The following is a 24,180-nucleotide window of genomic DNA, read 5'->3' as shown; positions in this document are numbered from 1 at the left end:
ATGAATATGTAAGAAGCTCATGCATAGTCAAGCAGAGGGGCAGATGGTGTCATTTCTTTATTTCAAATCATTGCCCCCCTTCCCATGGTGGAGGGGCACAGCTCCTGCTGTGTGGTGACTCCAGAGTAGGGTCTGATCTCGGTCCTGCAACCTCTTGATCCACGAGCAGTCTTGCAGTGTCGGCAGTTTTCTGTGAGCTGACCTGTCTGATAAACTGCCCTTTGGATAGGCTGTTTTTTTTAATCTCTGGGCAGATTTGGATTGTTTTTGTATCTGTGACCTATCCCAGTCTTGGGCAGTATTAGCTCATTGTTTGTGGAAAGAAGCTATAGCCCTGAAGTTAAACAGGGAGTTCAGATAACTGCACATATCTTGTTGTTCTAGTCAAAAGTTCCTCATCTTGTTTTTCTGTTGAAACATACATGTCAGCGTCCATCTTATGAAGTCTGCATCCTTTTTGTGAGGTTAGTACTCATTTGGTTGCATACTTCCTACAATGTCCTTTCTCCTACCTAAGGAGATAGAGGATTACTAATTTCACCTAGGAAGCCTTCAACCAGAAAATACTATGGTTTCAAGTGAAAGAGGTTGTTGACTTGGTGTGGGATCAGCCAGCAGAAAACCTTCTCCTTGGACCCAACAAGCTTGTTTCTATATCTGTTCTTCCTGTCATCATCAGACCTCTTCAGTCAAGTTTCATTTCAGCACCAATGGGGTATATCACCTACAGTTGGCAGGAGCTCCAGTCTCTCTCCATCCTTTGGTATCTAAGTTTATAAAAGGTCTCTGGCATTTTAAGCCTCCCATCATTAAACTTGCAGTCCCTTGAGAACTCATCATTGTTCTAGCTAAACTCATGAAACTTCCCTTCAATGACCTCAAGTTGGTGCACTTAAAGTATCTTACTTGAAAAGTGTTGTTTCTTGTTGATGTCACTTCAACACAAAGAGTGAGCACATTTTGGGCCGGATTTTTAAAGGGTTATGCGCGCCGGGCCTATTTTAAAAAGGCCCAGCGACGTCTGTAAGTCCTGGGACTTTACAAAAGGGGCGGGCGCGGGGCCAGAGGTCTCTGACAGAGCGGCCATTGCCGCTGTGTCGGAGGATTGTGCGCTGGCAGGCGCAAAAGGTAAATAGAAATTTTTGGGGGGGTTAGAGTAGGGCTAGGGGAGGAAAGGTTAGGGGAAGGGGTATGAAGGTCAGGTTAGGGGGAAGGGAATGGGGAAGGCAGCGCAGCTCGGCGCACGCAAGGTGCACAATTGTGCACCCCCTTGCGCGCGCCGACCCCTTATTTTATAACTTGTGCCTGCCTGCATGCGCAAGTTATAAAATCGGGTGTACGTGTGTGCACACCATGTAGCGGGCTCACATGTACACTGCGCACGCTTCTTTTAAAATCTACCCCATTAGGTTTTGGTTTCATATTCACTATAACTGCAGCTTTTTCACAATAGGATTGTTCTGCATACACACTCTAAATTCCTTCCGAAAGTGGTGAGCGCTTTCCACATTAACCAAGCTAATGTGCTGCCAACATTCATCCCAAGACCTCATGCATACTATGGAGAATGGGCTTTTCACTCCTTGGACTGCAGGAGAGCCCTGGTGTATTACCTAACAAGGACTCAACATCACCGTCAAGCCAAGCTTCTCAACTGTTTGTGTCCTTTGAGCCCAATAGACTGGGAAGACACATAACAGTGTGTGACTTTATCACATACTGTTATGTGCTGGCTGGCTTTCATATTATAAACTGTCAAAGTTCATCAAGTAAGAGCCATGGTGACTTCAGTGGCTCATCTCAAAACAATTTCCATTGAAGATATGCACAAATCTGCTACTTGGTAGTCTGTTCACATCTTCATGTCCCCCACTACTTGTCTGGACAGCATGTTCCAAAAGGAAGACACCTGGCAGACTGAGCTAGTTGTTCTTTATCTGCCATCATTTTCTGTGTTACATATTCATAGCTGTTGTCCATTTTGCTGTCATACCATGCATTTGCCCTTCAGTCTATACTCCAAATACCCAGATATTTTTATTTGATAAGAATATACAAAATACATATTGGCTCACCTGTTAAACCAGTGAGTTTTATATGTAATAATTATTTGTATTCCATCTTTCATGCCACTTTGAAATGGATTACTTTCTGGTGCTGCAGGTATTTGCCTATCCCCAGAGGGCTTACAGTCTAACAGGTAAATTTTAAAAGGAGCGTGCATGCACCCATAAACGTGCGTATTGGGTACATGAGCAAAAATACACTTTATTTTACATCGTGCGTGCAAGTTATACGCATATCATTTAAAATATCCCTACCGCATGTATGTCTGGAGCCTTTACGTGTGTACTCGCAAGTGTCCATTGGGGGGGGGGGGGAGAGACAATCTGAAACTATATATCTCCCACTGTAAGAGGGACACTTTCTACTCAGAGTGGGAATTTTTTTTTGGGGGGGTGGTGTTTCAAGGACCAACAAACCCTTACACCCTAGGCAGCCCAATGTAACACTGCCCCTCCCCCCCCCCAAAAAAGCCCACCCTGAGTTGAAAGTGCCCTTCTTACAGTGGGAGATGGTGTCAGATTGCCTCTTTCCCTCCCCTCCCTACTCCTTTCCTGGTGCTCAGGATCCCTCTGGCCCAAAATCTCCAGACTTGCACCTCATCAGGATCAGTGGTGCGCGTTGCTGGAACTCCCAAGTCCCACCCCTTTTCTGCCTCCTCATTCTTGACATGTGCTCAGGTATTTACGTGCGTACTTCCTGGCTTTTTTAAATTCTCATTGCTCATGCGTGGCCCACATAAGCATGTATGGGGATGTTTTTGCGTGAGCAACGCTTTTAAAATCTAGCTGTAAGGCCTAATTTACTATGATTTTTCTCCCATTCCCTGTCTATGGGAAAAATGCTTAGTAAATGAGGTCCTAAGTTTATAACTGAGGCAGTGGATGATGAAGCAACTTGCCCTATGTTTCAAGGAGTGTCAGCAGGATTTGAACCGTGGCTTCCCTGGTTTGTTGCTTGCTACTCCTCCATTGCATCTTTATCTTTTTTACAATTCTCTTAATCACCTATGAAAAGTACTAGTCAATATACATAATAAAACATACATAATTAAATAAATTAATAAACAGCATAAAAACAAACAATATATATAAAACAACATAACTTAAAACACATAAAACCAGTAGATACTAACATCTTATGATGTATCCTGCACAGCCTAAACTTTTTGTATCTAGCTAAGGTTAAGAAGTAGCCAGTACATTCAACATTCTGTTATTCTATGTTGGTGAATTTGTCACTAGTTAGTAACTAGCTCTGGATATTTGCAAGTTTGTGACTCCTCAAAAAAGTTAATTTAAAATTCTTGGCTTTCATACAGCAGAATAACCTGAGTAATCCTCCGACACCTCCAGCTTCCCTCCCTCCCACCCCACCTCCTGTGACTTGTCAAAAGATGGTGAATGGCTTTGCAACCACTGAAGAACTTGCTGGCAAGGCTGGAATGTTAGGACATGACGGTAAGATGAAAATGCATTTTTTTTTTTAGCAATGGTTAGCTTTATTTAAAATATTGAGACATTAAAATTCATAGCACTGTACAGTAAATAGTTTTAATATGATCAAAGAAAGCATATTTCTTTTTTTTGCTTGTTTGTTTTCATAGTAGTATAATGAACAAATTGTATACATTTTTGTACTATTTATGAATTTAATTTCTCTTGTCTTTCAGTTACCAAAGCTCTAGGACGAAAACATTTCCAGTTGCCGTTTAGACCACAAGATGATTTGTTAGCAAGAGCTATGGCTCAGGGCCCCAAAACTGTAGATGTTCCTGCTTCACTTCCAACACCACCTCATAACAATCAGGAAGAGTTAAGGTGAGTTACAGTTTTTTTAATTTGTTCTCCATCAACAAGCAGGGCTGAATTATCCAGGACACATGGGGGTGATGTCACTTGATAGTGCTGAACCAAACCCATCTCTCAAAGCTCAGTAAAAGACCTACTGAGCATGTGCAGTAGTTTCCATGCATTCCTTGACTCATAAGCCCCTCAATTTGATTTTGTCTGAGTTTCCACACAGGTTTCTGACCACTTTTCATAAACTTTCTTTTCATTCTTTTTCATCTGCCTTGTTGCATCTGCAAGTTTTTTATTGTATCACTGCCTTTGCAGCTCCTAAACAGCACTTTTAAATGCTGCCTAATAAATAAATGTAAACGCTCTATGACATGTCTGGAGAAAGGCTAAGAAGAAGCCAACCATCAGCAACTTCAAGACCTGTGCTTGTGGGTGTCAGAACAGATACCCATGAGGTTTTCTAGGTTTGCCACAAGTGCCTGGAACTGCAGTCATGACCTAGCTAATTGCTATAACTGTGCTTGTATGTCCCCAGGGCTCAACAGTATCGGGCCTGTAAAATGTTTGCTCTCTGAAGGAACTCTTAAGGGTAAGCACCCCCACAAATGGACCATTTTCTGAGCCAGACGATTGCCATGCTGAATCAAGCAAGGGCTCCTCACATTCTTGCTCTGTGGCTAAGACTTCCTCCCTTGGCACTAGATTCCAGGTCTGCCACAGACTTGAGGTTGAACGGATCACAGAAGTGTTCAGCACAAGAAGAGACATGTAGGATGACACCTAAACAGTGTTCATCCCTGAGACGGAGCCCATTGGAGCAGAAGAAAAAGAAATTACATGGCCCTGCATCTTTGGGTCTTTCATACCCACCTAAGATAATTGAGGTTGTCTCAGCACGGGTGCCTTTGTTTTTCATGGCATGGAAAGTCCCTACGATGCGAGACATTCTTTTCTACCCAGACCTTGGCACCTTCAAGGCACCATCAATGGTCTCAATATGCAGTACATATTCTATTGTGCCAACAGCATAGGGGCTTGAGACACCAGCACCAATGCTATCCACAATGCCTATGGTGTTGATGAAGATGCCGTACAAGACCACTCCAGCGCAGACATTGTAGAAGCCTTTGCACACAGCCCAACCAGCATGGTGCCTAATCTATCTTTGGAACCAAACACATCAGCTCTTTTCCAGCAAGGTGAAGAGGAGTGTATATGGGTCTCTGAAGAAGATGTCTCTTCTCTAACTCCAGCCAAGAGAACACAGCAGCCATTGGACCAGCGCACTGTGTTGGTGACAAATTTATTTTCCTCCTTCTACATGCAGTAGAGGCTCCAAGGCTCTTCTATCTAAAATTGCAAAGCTATTCTCACAGACTATAATTCCATCTTGTTCCATGCCAAAGTGTAGCCCAACACAAGATTTGCTGGCCAACGTATTAGGCTTGAACAATCTTGCAAACCTTCTCCATGATTGAGGTACTCTATTTTAAGTCAGGCGAAGAAAAGGGAACTTCAACTAGGTCAGTTGACATATTCCCTCCAAGGCAACAGCAGTCTCTGCCTTGATCACTGCCTTCATCATCAAGGTCATGGTTCAGTCTTCCTTCATTGTCTGGATCGGAAGAAGACTCAACAGGAATTCCATCAGACCCCTTGCCTGACTTACCACAACACTCCTCCCCTCCAGAGAACCTCTGCTATTCCAGATTTCTGACATTCTGCAGATCCTTCAGACTTAGCAGTGATTCCTGTGCACAAGTTACTCCAGGATCTCAAGTCTATAATTTGGCAGAAGCCTACTATTTGCTTGCCAGTAGCCAGGAAATTGAACCTAAAGTATAGGTTGCAGCCAGCCCCTGGGTTTGGTGTGGTCCAGTTTCCTCATCCCTCTCTTGTGGAAGAGTCAGCTCTCAGATAAGCCAGAAGATATGGGAGATCTCCAACACCCCTCCAGAGAAAGACCAGAAACTCCTGGACGCCTTTGGAAAGAAAGTGTTCTAGAGTTCCATGCTGAGCACGCATATGACAGTATACCTGCTATGTATAGAGCAATACTTGCATGAAGGTGTTCAGAAGCTGAAGCCCTTAACAGAATTGCTGGACCCAAAGCAAGTAGCAGTTGTAAAACAGTGGAGGACACAAAGGAGTGTGAAAAACATCCAATCTTCTCAATCTGAGGCATTCAGTATTGTGGCCAGAACTTTAGTGGTGGCCACTGGGGCCTGCAGGCTAGCTAGATTGTGAAGCAGTGATTTGCAGGAAGGTATTCTTGAAAGGCTTGCAGAAGTCCCTTGTATCAGAGACAACTTGTTCATGGACAAAATCAGAGACTGTAGCTCAGATTAAGGAGCATCAAGCTACCATTCAATCTCAGTCACTGGGAGAAGGCAACCAACCTCCTTTATCTTTATTAAAAACTTATATACTGCCACTTATCAAAACCCAAGGCAGTTCATAGATACAAAATAAAAACAAAACACCTAATAAAAGAACCAGACATAAATGACTCTCCCCTCTCCCCCCGGCACCCATGCTTTTCTTATAGATGAGCATTCTGCCAGAGATACTTCTTCCACTCTATCAGCATTATCGAACTGCCCCTATCATACAACAACTTCCTGCCAGAGGGCACCAAAAGAAAAGACATCAACCTAAGGCACTACAATAGCCGCAAGTGAAGCCTGATCCTAGTTTTTGATGAGTCTCAAGCTCAACTCCCACCACCTCCAGTGAGGGAAGAGTCCAATCCTTTCCCTTAGAGTGCAAAAATATCACCAAGGATTATTGGGTCCTCAAGATTGTGGCATGTAGTTACCACTTGTGTTTCCCTCACCTACCCTAGATCCAGCAGTTTTTAATCTTCATATAAGACCCATCTTCAACTGGAAGTAGAATTGTTCCTTCAGCAGAAGACAATAGAACTGGTTCCTTCCCAGGAGCGAGGCCTAGGGTTTTATTCCTGTTACTTCCTTATTCCCAAGAAAACTGGGGGACTGAGAGCTATTCTGGATTTATGAAGATGGAACATGTTTTCTGGATTGTAAAATGTTTAAGATGAACTCTCTTCACACAACTCTCTCTCATTCATTTAGCCTAAGGATTGGATGTACACCTTGGATTTCAAAGATACTTATCCTCATGTCTCCATTTATCATCTCACTGGAGCTACCTCATTATCAATACAAGGTCCTTCCCTTTGGTCTGTCTGTGACCCCCACGGATGTCCACCAAGTGCCTGGTAGAGTTAGCAGCATACCTGCCTCAGCTGGGACTCTGTATCTTCCCATACATGGGCGATTGGTTAGCAATGGTTTTGTCCCAGTCAGGGGTACTGGATTCCTTGAGAAAATCATATGGCTCCTTTAATCTCTGGGATTCCTGGTCAGCTTTGCCAAGTTAAGATTCAATCCTGTCCAGAGGATTCATAAGAGCATGAATAGAACCAGTTTGGGACAAAAGGGCTATGGTGTGAAGGTCCTCATGTGCAAAATCGGACTCTAGTAACATCAGTCTTGGTCATCTTTTACCAAATGACAGCAGCAGTGCATGTTGTCTCAATGACACGATTGAATATAAGAAGTCTGCAATGGGGCCTTCAGTGTGACAACCATTATCTCATTGCATCTCAGTGACTATCAGAATGAAAATAGCCGTTCAGTGTTGGTGAAACTGTCAATCCTGGATGTGGGCCTTCATCTGCAGACTTGGCCTCATCAAGTATCTCTTTCCAGGTGGTGGGGAACTCATAACATTATGGCTCGAACCTAGGGTACTTGATCCTTAGTCAAAAGTCATTTTCAGATCAATCTTCTAGAGCTACATGATATTCAATACACACTATTTATTTATTTATTTTATTTCAACTATTTTATATACTGTTTTTTATACTGGGGTGTAATTAAAACAGTTTACAGAGGAGTCACGTGATGTGGTGAGTCGGGGAAGACGCGACTTCCACTGCTCCGAGCGCCTGCTGCCCATCTACCCGCATCTGATCCGTTTTCTACGCTCCAAATTTGTGCCCATCGTACGGTTGACTCCGCTTATGTCCATTGTTAAATACATGCAGCGTTCCTCACCCGCGATGGCTGCGAGGAGCAGTAAAAAAGATAAAGACAAGACCCGGGGGACGGATGCTAAAATGGCCGCCGGCAGCGAACCTAGCGGAGATCAGCAGGACACAGGGCTCACTCTCGCAGCAATCGAGGAGGTGATCCGCACTGCACTAGACGATAAACTAGCAGGCATTCACTCTCAACTTACGGAAGTAAGTACCGCGATTGGAGAAATTACCCCGCGTCTCGACCAGGCAGAAAGCCGGATCAGTTCTCTGGAAGATGACGTCACTGCCTCTCTACAGACGGTGGAGAAGCAAGGAAAACTTATAGCTGATCTGACGGAGAAGCTTGATGATATTGAAAACCGGGCACGGCGCTCTAACCTGAGATTCTTGGGGTTCCCCGAATCGATAGATGACAAAGATCTTGTGGGCCTGCTTGAAACGTGGCTGCCTGAAGCCTTAGCCCTCCCGACTCTACAAGGGAAACTTATTGTGGAACGCGCTCATCGCCTGGGGGCCAAGCGAGCCTCGGACACCCGGCCAAGGCTGGTTATCGCTAAGCTGCTAAATTATGCCCAGAAAAGTGATATTTGGCGGGCATATCGGAGCCACCCTGATATTAATTATAATAATCAAAAAATCAGGATTTTCCAGGACTACTCTGTGCGGGTTTCGGAACAGCGGCGTAGATTTTCGCCAATCTGCACGCAATACTACAACAGGCAAATTAAATTCTCCTTACTATACCCGGCCACATTGAGGGTCTGGCACAAGGAGACCCAACACACCTTTACAACCCCGGAAGCGGCTCAAGCGTATTTGGTGGCCATACCGGACTAAGAGGGGGACACCATCTCTCAAGCTCTGGAGCTGACAGGAATGGCGCACTTTCCTAATGGGAGATAGACTGCATTACTGTTTTGTGTTGGTTATTAACCCGCGGTTCGGGCTTCGCAAGGGCCTTGCCTCATACCATTTGTTGTTTTATATAGTGGTAATGGGGATCCAGTTGGAGAGGCCCCTGCTCCTGTTTCTCCTGTTTCTTCTACTGGCAGTGGACAAGCTCACCAGGGTGCGGCGTTGGAGGGCTCATCTTGTGACTTTCCTATCTTCACGGCATCTGTATCCCTAACCTATAGCGGGACGTCTATTCACCCGGGTTTGGCCCAGCCACGCATATCTGCTTTCGATGGTATTTTACATTTGTGAGCGTACTCCACGTAACTGTAGGGCATGGTGCTCGAGCACAGGACACGTGCCTCCATAACTCCCGAGAGGAGTTTTTCTTTACAGACACTAATGGGGAGGCTGGGGGAAGTTGGGGGAAGGGTTACTGGGATGGGGGGGTGGAGGGTGGGGGGGAGGGAGGAATCGCGAAGAGATGGGGAAAATGCGGTGGGTAGGGAGCAAAAATCTTCCACGTTGGTTTTTCAACTTCAGCTCATGCAATGTTTGTATATGATGGGGTGCGTGTGTGTAATTGTTGACTCTTGGTACTCTATGCAGTGTGTGTCCAGAGAGACAGAGGGGGGGGGGGGGGGCTGGCTGGGGGCCTTACCTCCCTCTATGGAAGTTTCTATAACTGCGTTTATGATCTCCTACTATTAATGGACAATGGCTAAACTTGTATCCTGGAACGTTAATGGGCTGGGGTCCCCGGTGAAGCGGAAGAAAGTATTATCGCATCTTAAGCGTCTACGGGCTGACGTGGCATGCATTCAGGAGACGCATCTTACGGATCCGGAAAACCATAAGTTACGCCGAGAATGGGTGGGTTCTTGTGTGCACGCTGCGGCGGTTCAGCGAAAAGCGGGAGTAGCAATCCTGATTCATAAAAATGCTAATCTCCAGGTCACTAAAACCATACCTGACCCAGGGGGACGATATATTATTCTTATTGGAGTGTGGAACCAGCATCCTGTTACCATTTGTAACACTTATGCCCCTAATGAATATAGCCATGAGTTCTTTGTGCAGCTCAGTAACCTGCTCCATATCCACGCCCAGGGAACCCTCTACTTGGTGGGGGATTTCAACTGTGTACATGACACACTGGTAGATAAGCAACCTCCCCAGACCCCCATTAAGAGGCGACAGAAAAAAGGGATAGAGTTCTTGTGTCTTCAACTGGGGCTCCTAGACGTCTGGCGCACGCTCCATCCAACCGAAAAGGACTACACTCACATATCACGCTCCCATGGGACGCTATCCCGTATCGATTATATATTATTATCTCATGACCATTTCTTTGAAGTCGCTTCGGCGGATATCGAGACCCAAGCTATATCTGACCACGCTCCCGTTTCTGTCCTCTTACATTCTCATATGTCAGCATATAAAGATAGGCTATGGCGCTTCCCTGGGTACCTTAAAGATGACACTCATTTTCAATCCTTTTTAAGGGAGAAATGGGCAGCTTATGCTGCTAATAATAAACAGCATACGAACACGCCACACCTTTTTTGGGATGCGGGGAAAGCCGTAATATGAGGGGAAATCATCGCATATACCCACTTCCGTAATAAACAAATGACAAAAGGGATCCTCCACCTAGAAGGCGTGCTTAAACAGGCGAAGGACATTATGGTTCAACAGAACTCAGAACAAAGCAGGAAAGACTATTATAGTATCTTGGGACGCCTGAATACCCTTCTTAGTACTAGAGCCCAACTATACTTGCAAAAGGGACAACAAAACTTATTTCGGTTTGGGAATAAACCCAGCCGCTTACTTGCTAATTTGACAAAAGCTCGTAGATTGAAAACCCATATCCATAGTTTGAAAACTTCCACGGGGGTGACGGTGACTAAGGCGCGAGACATTAACGAACTTTTTCGTCAATTTTTCACTACGCTTTATACGGCTGAACAGCCGGAGGGTACTGGGGCAGAGGACGTTTTTTTTCGAAATTTAGCCCTTCCTACGCTTACATCCTCTCAAGTTACATTTCTGAATCAACCTATCCAACCTTACGAATTAACACAGGCTATAACGGCAGCTCACCCTGGGAAATCCCCTGGCCCAGATGGCCTTCCCTATGACTTCTACAAAATATTACTCTCTCACATTAGTACACCCCTGCTGGAATATTACAAAACTGGGCTTAAACAGATGCACTTTCCAGCTACCTTTACAGAAGCCTTTATTACGGTTCTCCCTAAACCGGGTAAGGACCCATTGCACCCATCGTCCTATCGTCCCATTACTTTATTGAATTGCGATTTAAAACTTTTGGCGAAGGTGCTCGCAACCCGCCTGAATGTCTTTCTGCCACGTTTAGTTTCTCCCCACCAGGCAAGTTTTGTCAGGGGGCGGAAACCTAATGCAAATATCATTAAACTACTCACGGCCATGAATCTTTGTCAGCAACTGGATATACCAGCCTTAGTAGCAGGTCTTGATGCGGAAAAAGCCTTCGACAGAGTCGCATGGCCCTACCTATTTAATGTCTTACAGAGATTCGGCCTACGGGGCGATTTTCTGCACTACCTTCTCCTTTTATATGATAATCCCATCTCGCGTGTCTTGGCCAATGGTTGCTTATCTGGTACCATCCCGATTCAGAGGGGGGTCCGACAGGGGTGCCCCCTTTCCCCTTTATTGTATATTCTCTCTTTAGACCCCCTTTTGCGGACCTTAGCGGCATGCGGGGAGGTGAAGGGATTTGGAGGTCCAACCCACGTTTTTAAAATTGCTGCTTTTGCAGATGATTTGCTAGTCTTTCTCACGAGACCACCTCACTCGCTTCCGCACGTGTTGAATGTTTTGACCCAATTTGGTGCCTTCGCTGGCCTTAAGATCAATCACGAGAAATCCGAAGCCATAGATGTAACGGGAACGCTGCGTGCTAACTGGCCGGGAGTGTTCCCGTTTCGTTGGGTGAAAGACACACTAACATATTTGGGTATGAAAGTTCCAATACGGATGGACAACCTTTACAGAGTGAATGTCCAGCCTCTTCTGCTTCACACAGAAACATTGTTGCGACACTGGACCTCCCTCCCATTATCTCTGATGGGCCGTATCCATCTTTTTAGGATGGTCCTAGTCCCTAAATGGTTATATATGCTACAACTGGTCCCCATTTGGATTACAAAACGGGACCATCATCGGTTACAGAGGGCATTGCGGTTCTTCCTATGGCGTGGTAAAAAAGCCCGTATTCCTCTAGAGACACTTATGACCCGACAAAAAGGGGGGGGGCTGGGATGCCCAAATCTCCTTATGTACAACCTAGCGTGTTCTCTACACTATGTTAAAGATTGGCTCTTTGCTACATCTACATTAGTCCCCAACCTTTGTCTTTTAGAGTGGTATGGCGTGCGCACCCTTAATCCTTTGTTGCAGTTAGATAGCCGGATGCTGCCTAACTCTCTTAAGCACCAACCCCTTTTGTACGTCTGCCGGAAAGCTTGGCTCCTGTTACGTAAACAATACCAAGTACCGAGCCGATTAACCTCCCTCCTCACTCTTACAGGTCATGATTTATTCCCTCCTGGGCAGGACCAGGGGACTTTTTTTCGCTGGAATCAAATGGGGCTTAGTTTTCTCTCTGATCTGTATGATAGGGGGACTGGAACTCTGCTTACCTTTGCCGCCCTTAAACAGAAATTTGCATTTCAAGATTTGGATCAGTATGCTTACATACAGGTTGTACACTTTTTACGGACTATGCGGTCTCGTATAGCCAACTCTCCTGCTGTTCACAATCTCAGTGATCTGGTCTATGGGAGAAAAAATACAAAAGCTTCTATATCCTATTATTACAGGGAGCTGGTGTGCTTAGCGCCCCTACAGAGTTTGGACCTTTTATATGCCAGATGGGTGGCATGGCCGTTATTTTCCCTCACTCCAGCGGAATTTCAAAAATGTTTTGATGAAATACCTTTTGTTTCTGAAAATGTACTGCTCCGCGAGACTTATTATAAGTTTCTTTGGCAGAGCCACATCACACCACTTCGAGCCAAGCATATGAATATAACGCAGTCCTCGTGCTGCCCAAAATGTGGAGAGGAGGATAGTGGTTATTTCCACTGTTTTTGGGATTGCCTGCATATTACAAATTTTTGGAGACAGGTGTGTAGAGCATGTACGACCTTTATTCATACCAAGTTGCCGCTTACCCCTAATCTCTGGCTTTTTGGTCGGGACACGCCTCCTTACCTATCCCTCCCTCCGGCAATTGACCTTTTTCTTAAGAAAGCGGGGCTTGTGGGGAAACAAGTGATATTGGCACACTGGCTAGATCCTCAACCCCCCAGTCATGATCACTGGTTTCACAAAATGATGTGGCTCTGTTCTATGGAATATGCTATTGCTAAGGACACTATCCTACGGAAATCTTTTACCACATCCCATGTATGGGCGGGGTTCACGTCTTCTCTCGCTCCGCACATTGGACCTTATCGAGATCCCTGGAGCCCGGACCGGACCCCAGACCAGGATACTGCATCTTCTACGGACACTGAGTCTGCTCCTCAAGATTCTTAGTCGAATACATCGGAGGGGAGTGCGCCTAGCTCTCCCTCCTACTTACCTGGACACCCCCATTACGGATTGCATGAGCGGGGTGGGATTGGGGGGGGGGCGTTTAAAATTGGGAATGTTATTTGTAGTTTGTACTGTTTCTTGGTTGGAAAAATGAATAAATACAAATTCAAAAAAAAAAAAAACAGTTTACAAAGTTAACATACATAATAAAATCACAAATATAAAAATATAATACAAATGACAATGAATAAAATAAATACATTATTAAAAAGGGGGGATGAAATAAACTATGCAGGAGAAATGTCTGGGTGGTTAGAAATTTACAAAGTATTATTGATGGTAAATGTGTATTCAAAAAGATAGGTTTTTAAACTCTCTTTGAATTCTTTCTTATTATCGAGATGTCTTATGCTGTCTGGGATGGAATTCCAGAGCTGAGGGCCGGCAACTGAAAATGCACATCTTGTGATATCGAGTCGGGCAGTTTTAATAGTTGGTACTTGTAGTAAATTCTTATAGGCCAAGCATAAGCTTCTGGTTGATCTGTAGATGTGCAACTCTGAGCTGAGCCAGGTTGAGGTGTCGTCATTTAAAAGATTGTGAATAATGAAAAGTATTTTATATTTTATTCTGTATTCAATGAGTAGCCAATGTAATGAATAAAGTACTGGGGAAATGTATTTATTTTATTTATTTATTTATTTGTTAGGTTTTATAACCCATCGTTCGGTATCGCCATCACAACGGTTTGCAGGTTTTGTACAATCTATGACACAGAAAAATGTGGTCTCTGCGTAATTTACAGATAAAGATGCGGGCTGCAGCATTCTGGATCAATTGCAAAGGGCAGATTACATTGAGATGAAGGCCAAGGAACATTAGGCTGCTGAAGATTAAAGATTGTAAAATTGTTCTAAAATCATGGTGTAGTAATGGTCGAAGTCTTTTTTCAGCATATGTAATTTGAAGAAGGAAATTTTTACTGTCAGGGATATGTGATGGCTCGTGGAAAGGCTGGAGTCGATTATGACTCAAAGGTTATGAGCTTTTGATGTAATAGGTAATGAGGTACCATTAAAGTCTAAAAAGGCCGGTGGGCTGCAATCGGAGGCTGGAATAAAGAATAAATGGATTATTTCGTATTTAGAAGTGTTTAGTTTCAAGTGATTTTGTGAGAGCCAGGTTTTTATTGTGTTTATGTATAAGGAGACTAAAGGTAGAGTATAGGACCAAGATTTCAAGTATGGAACATAAAACTGAATGTCATCTGCATATATTTTGAATTGGACATTTAAACTGTCTAGCAGATAAGAGTGGTAAAAGATAAATATTAAAGAGAATGGGGGAAAGGGATGAACCTTGTGGAACACCGGAAGGAATGGAATGGAGGAAAATGCGCCAATGTGTATCTGATATTTTGACGGTTAGTGAGAAAAGAGTTGAACCATTTGTGAACTGAGTCTGAAATACCAATTGAATGTAGTCTGGATAATAGTATGGTGTGATCAAGAGTGTCAAAGGCCACTGAGATGTCTAAAACTACTAATATGTAATCTAGGTTAGAGTCAAAGCCTCTCAGAATGGTATCAAAGGATGATAGGAGTAAAGTCTCGGTGCTATGATTTTTTCTGAAGCCATGTTGGTTTGAGTGTAGAAGCCCATTGTCGTAGAGAAAGTCGTTTAGCTGATGGAGAACAGTGGATTCAGTAATTTTGGCAAGTGTGGTGAGTGAGGCAATCAGATGTAAATTATTTAGATTAGAAAAGTCTTAATTTTTCTTTTTTTGAATCTGTAATATGGAAGTCATTTTAAATGATCGGGATATGTGCCAGTACTGAGTGACTGGTTTATTACATTGACAAGGAAATCATATATTGATATGGTAAGTGTTTTTAGAAATTGTCCATGACATGGATTGAAAGGAGAAGAGGAAATTTTTATCTTGTGAAGAATACGTAACAATGTGTCAGAATCAATGAGAAAGAATAAGGTCAAGGTACTATCCACCTTGTGAGATGAATCATTGGGGTAGGCTAAGTGAGCGAAATCAGTTGAAATACTAATTATTTTATTTTTTAAATGAAAGCTAGTTGGTTACAGAAGTCATTACTGAATGTTGAGGGAACGGAGGTTGGAGGCATTGTTAATTTATTCACAATAGAGAATAGCATGGAATTATTACCTTTGGCAGCATTGATTTTTGAAGAGTAAAAATTCTTTTTAGCCAAGGAAACTTCTTTTCTGTATTTTCTAAGGCAACTAAAATTTTTTTGAGCTTTGGAGTTTTATGTTTTCTCCAGGACCACTCTGATTGTCAAGGTTTGGGTTTTGATAGCCTAAGTTCAGCCAAATACCAAGCAGCAGTGCATTTGGGTTTTTGTAGGAAGAGCATGAAACAGGAGCTATGAAATCTAAAACTTTTAAAACGGTCTTGTTCCAAAAATCTACTGTAGAGTTAACATCAGGTAGTGTGGAGCTGTGCAGACTATCTGCAAGATGTGTTACCAATTGCCAGGTACTTGCCAGGTACTTATGGCCTGGATTGGCCACTGCTGGAAACAGGATGCTGGGCTTGATGGACCCTTGGTCTGACCCAGTATAGGCATGTTCTTAAATTGTTCAGGTATAATCTTTTTGCATTTAGAGATGAACTGAGGAGGAGGTATCTGATTAGTTTTATTATTGAACTTATGATGTATGTGTAATTGAATTAAACTGTGGTCTGACCAGGGAATAGGAGATACAGATAAAGTTGTTTCATCAGGTTTTATAAATTCTGCATTACAAAAATTTGATCTAAGGTGTGGCCAAATTTGTGGGTAGGGGCAGTCACGCTGTGATGCCATCCTAAACCCAATAATGCATAAATAAAAGCAGAGGCTGTGATATGGTGGTTTAAGTTATCAAAATGGATATTAAATCTCCTGCAATTATGGTTATTGTGATGTCTAAAGGGAGTGTGGATATTGTTTCAATGAGTAATGAAGGGTCATGATAAATTGAGCCCAGAGGGCAATAGACCAGTAAAATATTCAACATGCTTGTTGAGATTAAAAGAATTTTGAAAGGAAGAATTGGAGGAAGAGGGATTTTTCGAGGGGATAGTGCAGTTTTACAGATGGCCAGAAGGCCGCCACCTCGACGATTCGGTCTTGGCTCTGAAATTGGGAAGTAACCAGAAAGACATAATGAATTGATAGTAACATTGTCTGTGTCTGTCAGCCATGATTCTGTAATGAGAAAACAGTCAGGCTTTTTGTCTGTCAAGATATCGTTTATAATGGTAGTCTTTTTTTCTGATAGCCTGTACAATGCAGAGCAATAAAGTGAACGAGGATAGAAAGAGTAAAGGTGTCATTAAAGATGTGTATATATTAATTAGTGAAGTTCGAGAACTTGGTTTAGATTTCAGAGGTTTGTACTTGTAGCAGTAAGGCTTTAAATCTCCATATTTGCCATGCCTAATTATTGTGGGAATATCCATAATGATATTTGACGGTGGCAAGGAGCAGAGAATAGAGAATATGATTTCAGAGATCACTATAAAAGAGGGAAGGCTGGGTGAAGGGGGGGAAGGGAGGAGGAGGGGGGAACAGATGATCAAAAGATAAACAAGAGATTACAGGAAGTCCTTTACTATTTGCTTGTACTCTTTCCTTCCTTCCGGGCTAATAGCATGGAGGTCTTGATAGAAGTGACGGTAAAAAATATTCAGTGGTACCAGGTAATGCAGAGCATGACAGCTAGGCTGGTTTTTGCTTTCCCAAGAAAACATAGTGCTAGACCACTCATAAATGAATTACACTAACTCTCCCAATAGGGAAAGGGTAACATTTAAGATCATGACCCTGATGTATAAGGTAGCCCCGGGATGAGGGAGCTAGTTATTTATGTAGACAAGTAAGGAGGCATGTTCCAAGTCGTTTATTTACGATCTGCAAATGGTGCTCTGTTTGTAGTGCCTGAGGTAAAAGAGATTAAAAAGGTGATATTTTGAAATAGGATGTTTTCAGTGTGTGGGCCTATGCTTTATAACTCAGCACCACTGGATATTAGGTTGGAGACTTCATTTGTCATTTAGGAAGAAAGTAAAGGCATGGCTCTATCCATGAATATAATCGGCCTTGTTGCTCTGTTTGGTTTTAAGGTTTTTCTGAATTGTATTGTGTGGTTTTTATATTGTTTAAGATTCTAGATTGGTTGTAAGATCAGTTTTATCTGTTTGTGTGGTATAAAAAAGTCTGGAAATAAATAAAATAACTGTTTATGTAAACAAGCAGTGAGGAACAGGTTACTTTGTCCTCTGTCAGGAGGCTTTCTGGATCTGAGCATGGGCTTTTAATCGCAGAGCTCATCTGCATGCACATACTTTTCCATGGGATTGAAACACTCTGACGATCCACTTCATCTAAGACCTTCTATGTGCAAGTGGTCTTTGGATCAAGAAGTGACAGTTTATATAATCTATGGGGTCAGCTGCCAATTGATTTGTTTACTTCAGAAAACAACAGGAAAGTTTAAATGTTTGTTTTTATTCATGCTGCCAAACAGGTTCAATTCAGCTACCTATGCTTTTCTGCTGCACTGGGATGTCAGTCTTCCATATGAATGTCCACCAATCCCATTGATTGCAAGGACAAGCCAGATAGGTCTTTGAGATCATGCAAAAATGATTCTCATTACTCCAGCATGTCCAAGACAGGTTCTCCTACCTAATTCAGTTCTCTGATCAGCTTTCGATCCCATTGAGGACTTTTCCATGCTTCATCGTGTAGGAGGACAGACATCTCTGCTTTTCAGATTTCTGCCTCCTAGTTTCCTTCTTGCTTCTTTCAAATAAATGGAAGATGTTTTGAGCCTTTTTTTTTTTTTGTTCTTGTTCTTGTTTTTTTCTTTCTTTTTTTTTTGTTTTTCTTTTGTTCTTGGCCAGGAAGCCTTCAACTAGAAAGTCCTATAGATTCAAATGGAAGATATTTCAGCCTGGTGTCAGGCTGCTTCTCTGGACCCATTCACTTGTAGCCCAAGCAATTTGCTCAACTACTTGTTTTCCCTTTTTTCATCAGTACTTTAGTACATCCTTGGTGAAAGCACACCTCAGTGCCACTTGACATACCATCAACTGGTAGAAGGAGCACCAATATATCCAATCATCCTTTGGTATTCAAATTTCTGAAATGATTGTGGCATTATAAAATGCCTGTCACTAAACCTCCAGTGCCTTGGGATCTTAATATTATCTTAGATCAGCTTATGAAGCCTCTATTGAACCTCTGGGGTTTGCTACTTTAAAGTTCCTCATGTGGAAAGTGATGCTTTTGGTAGCTGTCATGTCTGCTCAGTGGATCAGTAAATTACAAGTGCTGGACTCTTATTCTCCATACCTCCATTTCTTCCATAACAGGGTGGTCATAGGAACTTACCCTAAATGGTGTCAACTTTTCACGTTAATCAAGCCATTTTTCTTACCCTTTTTTCCCCAAGGCCCCATGCACACACAAAGGTGAGAAGGCTCTTCATTTCTCGGATTATAAGAGAAACTTGGCCTACTATTTGAGAAAGACTCAGTCTCATCATCATCAGGCTTCTCAGTTATTTTTCTTTTGATCCCAATAGATTGAGATAGCTGTTGCCAACAGAACTTTGTATAATTGGCTAGACTGTATTGGACACAGTTCTGTGCTGGCTGATTTACAAATAACAGACAAGGCTCATCAAGTACGAACCACATCAACTTCAGTGGCTCACCTAAGGGCCGCTTCAATTTAAGACATCTGTAAAGCTGCAACTTGGCTGTCTGTGCACCAGTGGCATAGCCAGAACTTATTTTTTGGGTGGGCTGTAGGCAGGAATGTCTGAAAACTACAGGTTGTATTCTTTTTGATAAACAATACCATATACTGCTCCCTACAGTGGTTTTCCAAGTAGTTTGCAACAGCCATTATGCATCATGTGTGAAAATTTAAAACATTTTACCTCAATTATTTCAAGCACTTAGCAGAATTTAAAATTCCTTATTAATCTGTATTAAATGCATTTATACTGCAGTTTATAAATGCACAAGTATATCATGTAAAAAACAAAGAAAATACACAGATCCAGTCAATCATGTAATAAAACAAAAATGAGTGTATTCTTTGAATTTTTTTTCATGAATTCTCTTTACAGAAAGCCAGAAATCATCATAACTACAATAAAATATCATTAATCATCAAAACAGGAGCAGAGCTAGGACAATTCACATTACCACCAACATGAAAAAAAAATTAATATTCTGGTGTTATCTCAGCAAAAAATATCCCTCCACTGGTATTTTGTGAAGTAGCACAAACTCCTGCAAAGAAAGAGATGTTTAGAACTTTGTCATACCATACAGTCACAGCACTGACTCTCAGGACTCAAATAACAGCAACCTTATGAAAAAGCAGCAATGCAAATACTACACCAGCCTCTAGAACATTAATACATCACCTACTGGAGTAACAGAACAAGCTGAACTGCTACAGAGAAACACTAGTAGAAATACTACCCCTCAGTCACACACAGGCAAAACAGAGACAGACTACAAATTATAAACAGAAACACATAAAACCAAAATAGAAATCCTGATAAACTAGACTCTGTACAGTGGAATTCTGAAGAGCTTGCAAAATACAAAAATATAAGAAATGCTAATTCCCCAAGATGGCATATTCATATCGCTAAAAATATTTATTTATTTATTTATATTCTTTGTTGTCTGATCTTTGTATTTTTCTAATCAGTTGGTCCTGGTGTTTTTTTTTCCCACTTTTCTCTTGTCAGTCGTTTCCTAATTCCTTTTCAGAGTCTCTCTTCTCCTACTGTTTTCTTCCCTTCCTCCCTCACATAGGCACACATAGAGCCTCATGCTTTCTCTCACAGACTCCCTCACACACACAAGCTCCCACTCTCATATGCTCTACCCACCATAAGCATACACAAGCACACATTATCTACACACACACTCACAGAAACCCAGGCTTCCATTTTTACTCCCCCCCCCCCCCGCACAAATACCCACCCAGGCTCCCATTCTAATCCATACACACACCAAATCTTCCATTCTCACATACACACATTCAAGCTCCCATTTTCACCCACGCGCACACACACACATTAAAGCTCCCATTCTTACCCCCACACATGCAGGGCCTTTCCATTAGGCACAGCCAAAGTCCTATTTCTGCCGTTGTGGTGATGGGATCCCGCGGCGGCCTTGCATCTTCTGAGACCCTCCTCTTCATCATCGTGGGGATGGGATCCCATGGCAACCTTGCACCTCCAGCTCTCCTCTTCGCCATCATGGGGATGGGATGTCGTGGCAACCTTCTTCCAAGGCTGCCTTCTTCACCATCGCGGGGATGGGATCCACGACAGCATTACTGCAACAGGCTAGTTGGGTAGGCCAAGCCATGGCCCATCCAGGCCCACCTATGGCTACACCACGGCTGTGTACACCTTCACATCCCACTGTAGTATAAACAGCAGGTCAAGAGATGACAATAGTTTTGGACAAGCAGCTTTGCACAACCTGTTCACCCAGTATTCTACTTTCGAGTAGTGAGGCCAGGTTGCTCATTCAGTAAGTGCTCTGCTGTGCAACCCTCAGCTTAGGACACCCCCACGTGTCTGAACCTCTCAGGAAGATGGACCAGCTGTTTATACTCCATGGTGGGAGTAAACAGGGTGAGCTGGTGCCATGGGCTTCAATAGCTCGTTGGATTAAGAAGGTTGTCACAGCCACTTATGTGGATGCTGAGCAACCGTTGCCTTGTCATGACAGGGCTTATTCCACTAGGACTCAGGCAGTGTCATGGGCAGAGATTAGATTGCTGTCTCCCGTTGAGATTTGCCAAGCTGCGATGTGGTCCTCCTTACATACCTTTTCCAGGCATTATCACCTAGATGAGCAGGCTCAGGAGGATGCAGCCTTTGCACACACACACACACATCTGCTTATTGAGGGCAGCTCTGGCACAGCGTAAACCTCTCTCACCTGTCTGTTGAGCATCCACTTCTCACTCTCCTTTCACTCTCTGCCAAGTTGAGCATCCTCTTCCCTTTGCCCTCTGTCCACAGTGCCCAGCATCCCTTCTCTCTATCTCCCTGTCCAGCATTGCTTCTCTCTTCTTCTATCCCTAACATCTTCCTCTTTCTCCCTTTCACTCCCTGCTCATCACACCAGCATGACCCCAATCTCTTTGCCTCCTTTTTGCAGTGCCCAGCTTCCTGACTCTCTCCACCCCTATTTGCCCAGAATCCTCTTTCTCTTTCTCTCTCTCTCCTTCCCAGTCCACTCTCACATACCCATAACTTTCTCTCTCTCCAACCACTCAGCTTCCTCTGTTTTCATACTATTTATTTATTTATTTATTTATTTATTTAGAATTTTTCTATACCGGCGTTCATGTACCAAGTACATATCACGTCGGTTTATATTACAACGGGGGTTGCATAAAAGCATTCCATCTACCCAGCATCCATTCCCTTCTCTCTTATGATGCTGTGCTTTAAAAGTGGGTAGGTGGCCCTTGAAGGTTTCCAGGGTTTTTGCTGTCCCCCTGCCCCCAAATTTTGGTGTACCAAGCAATGGAAGAACAGCCCTGACTGGAATGACTTCCTTTCAGCACATGGATAAATTGGTGGGGTTGCCATGTAAGTCCACTTAGATGCGCGGAAATAAAGTTCAACAAAGAAAAAATATATAAGGTGATACGGTTTGATTGCACTGACTTTTGAGGAGTTAACACTCCCCTCCTCAGGTCCAAACAGAATAAGGAGATTTGAGCAAAAGATCGCCAAACAGCTAGTCAAGAAATGTAGTCCAATAAGAAGGCATTGATGTAGACTTGTTTGTTGACCTTTATTTCAGTGCTTGGAAATATTCCTTCCTTTATTAAAGCTGCAGTGTCTCATTTAATTTTTATTTCTTAAGTAGACTTGAGTTCCAGACTATTTCCAAAATCACTTGCACACTCAGTGGCAGGGTCTCAATTAGATAATTGCAGCTCATTCCTGACATTCTGAATCTGCTATCCAGAGACCTCAATTCTTCCAAAATTAGGCTGTGCATTTTCTTGGAGATCTTATTACTCAAGTGTAAGGGGGCACTTGCTCCGGAGATTTTGTAGCATATTTCCCAATGGCTCTGTTTCACCATTAACATCTCTCTCTTTAGTCTGGCTTCATCTCGTACTCCTCACTGAGCAATATGCAATAGAAATAAAATGCAGATTGCAATTAATATTTCCTAACAAACCAAATATATCAGAGGTTTACATTTTGACCTTTTATGCCTTCTTTATAGGTTGTGATATCTATTCTTGGTCAACCAATATGATGATGTAGTGCATGAGCTTTCAAAACCACAGAAATCCCTTCAGTTTGGTCTTAAAGGCTCATAAATTACAACACCTGTTTGGTTGCCTCTCTAAAGGTATCACAACCTACAAAGATTCCAGTTTACTGCAAGACCAAGTTGGTTCTAGAACTCTGCACTTGTAAAAGAGTTTAAAGTGAAAAGTTATTTTTTGTTCCAGATCTGAATGTTTAACCATTTTTACTCTTTTGTACATGAATTTGTTGTTTTGCTATGTATTTTCCAAGTAACTTCCACAATAAGACACTTGGGAGGTTGGGAGTTTAGTTACTCTCCATTTTAGGATTTGCACTGGCAAGTGATTTTCTTGGAGAGTCAAGTTCAGCATTCTGGCTGTTTAGCTTGAGGAGAATATTTCTCCTTATGTCCACCTCATCTCCACTTCTCACCCAGCTTTGATTGCTACTGATCAATATCATCCTTCCTTCTTTGAACCACTAATCTTGGGCTCTGAACCACTAATCTTTCTCCAACTCTGTGAGACTTTCTTCTAGTGAGCATGCACTCTATCGAGCTTCAGATCCATTGCAGCCAAACTTAACCATCAAAAGCTGTATATAAATAACAACATACTGGAACAATAATAGGAATAAATAGCTTGTCCAAACATAGCATTTATTGTAGGTATCCCTGAGCAGTTATTTTAAAAGGCAAAAATAAGTCATGTGATGGCCAGAATGGGAATCCAGAATTTCTGATTGGGAATGATTGTGCATAACTAACTCTCAGTGCTAATCCATTCCATTTCAAGGTTTTGATTTTCAGCAATGTAATCTCTGTGTCTTTTTCTTTCCTCGGGAGTCAATATATCCTTATGACCTTGCTGACAGTCCACATTTGTGATTTAAAACAATGTCACCACTGAAGAACAACAACAAAAGTGCCTGTTATTTTATGCCTTTGCCATCAGATGTTTGCATACCAAGTCACCACTGGAAATTTCAATTCAAAATTTCAGGATCATGGTTTCTTACATCATCAGACCCTTTTAGTACAATTTCGAGCCATGGCAGGCAGTGATAGAGGCTGTTCACAATTGTTCACCTTCACTGATAAATACTCTTTTCAAGTTCCAGCAGCTTAAGTTGGGAAATAGTTTAACTTTAACCAGCAGATGGTAGCATTGACAAAGAAAAGAAGACAAGAAGTAAACAATCCCTGGAATATGTTAAGAGCAGCACTAGCAAAACAGAATACCAGCAACAAAAAGTCATAGAGTAGGACAGATTTTATAATGTAACAGGTGATTGATTTTTTTTTTTTTTAAATTGATACTCGTTATGCATGCCATCACTTCTCTGCAGCTATAAGTCTGAATCATTACATCAAATGTAAGAAAACAAAAAGAACGGGCATTTTCCATC

The 24,180-nt window shown here is 42.6% G+C and overlaps 1 protein-coding gene across 8 annotated transcripts in view; it reads left to right on the top strand.

Annotated features, from left to right (window-relative positions):
- The window catches only part of KMT2C (lysine methyltransferase 2C), a 979,844-nt gene that overhangs the window by 819,060 nt on the left and 136,604 nt on the right, over positions 1-24,180 (top strand). For 7 of the 8 annotated variants that reach the window (XM_029588444.1, XM_029588442.1, XM_029588446.1 and 4 more), the window contains 2 exons: positions 3,386-3,524; positions 3,737-3,884. In XM_029588444.1, the coding sequence (XP_029444304.1) occupies positions 3,386-3,524; positions 3,737-3,884 (287 nt within the window). The remainder of the gene's footprint in view (positions 1-3,385; positions 3,525-3,736; positions 3,885-24,180) is intronic. The other variant, XM_029588443.1, reaches the window with a different exon arrangement.

Source organism: Rhinatrema bivittatum, chromosome 2 (genome assembly GCF_901001135.1).
Source record: "Rhinatrema bivittatum chromosome 2, aRhiBiv1.1, whole genome shotgun sequence".
NCBI lineage: Eukaryota > Metazoa > Chordata > Amphibia > Gymnophiona > Rhinatrematidae > Rhinatrema > Rhinatrema bivittatum.
This window is presented reverse-complemented; position numbering and strand designations above follow the sequence as displayed.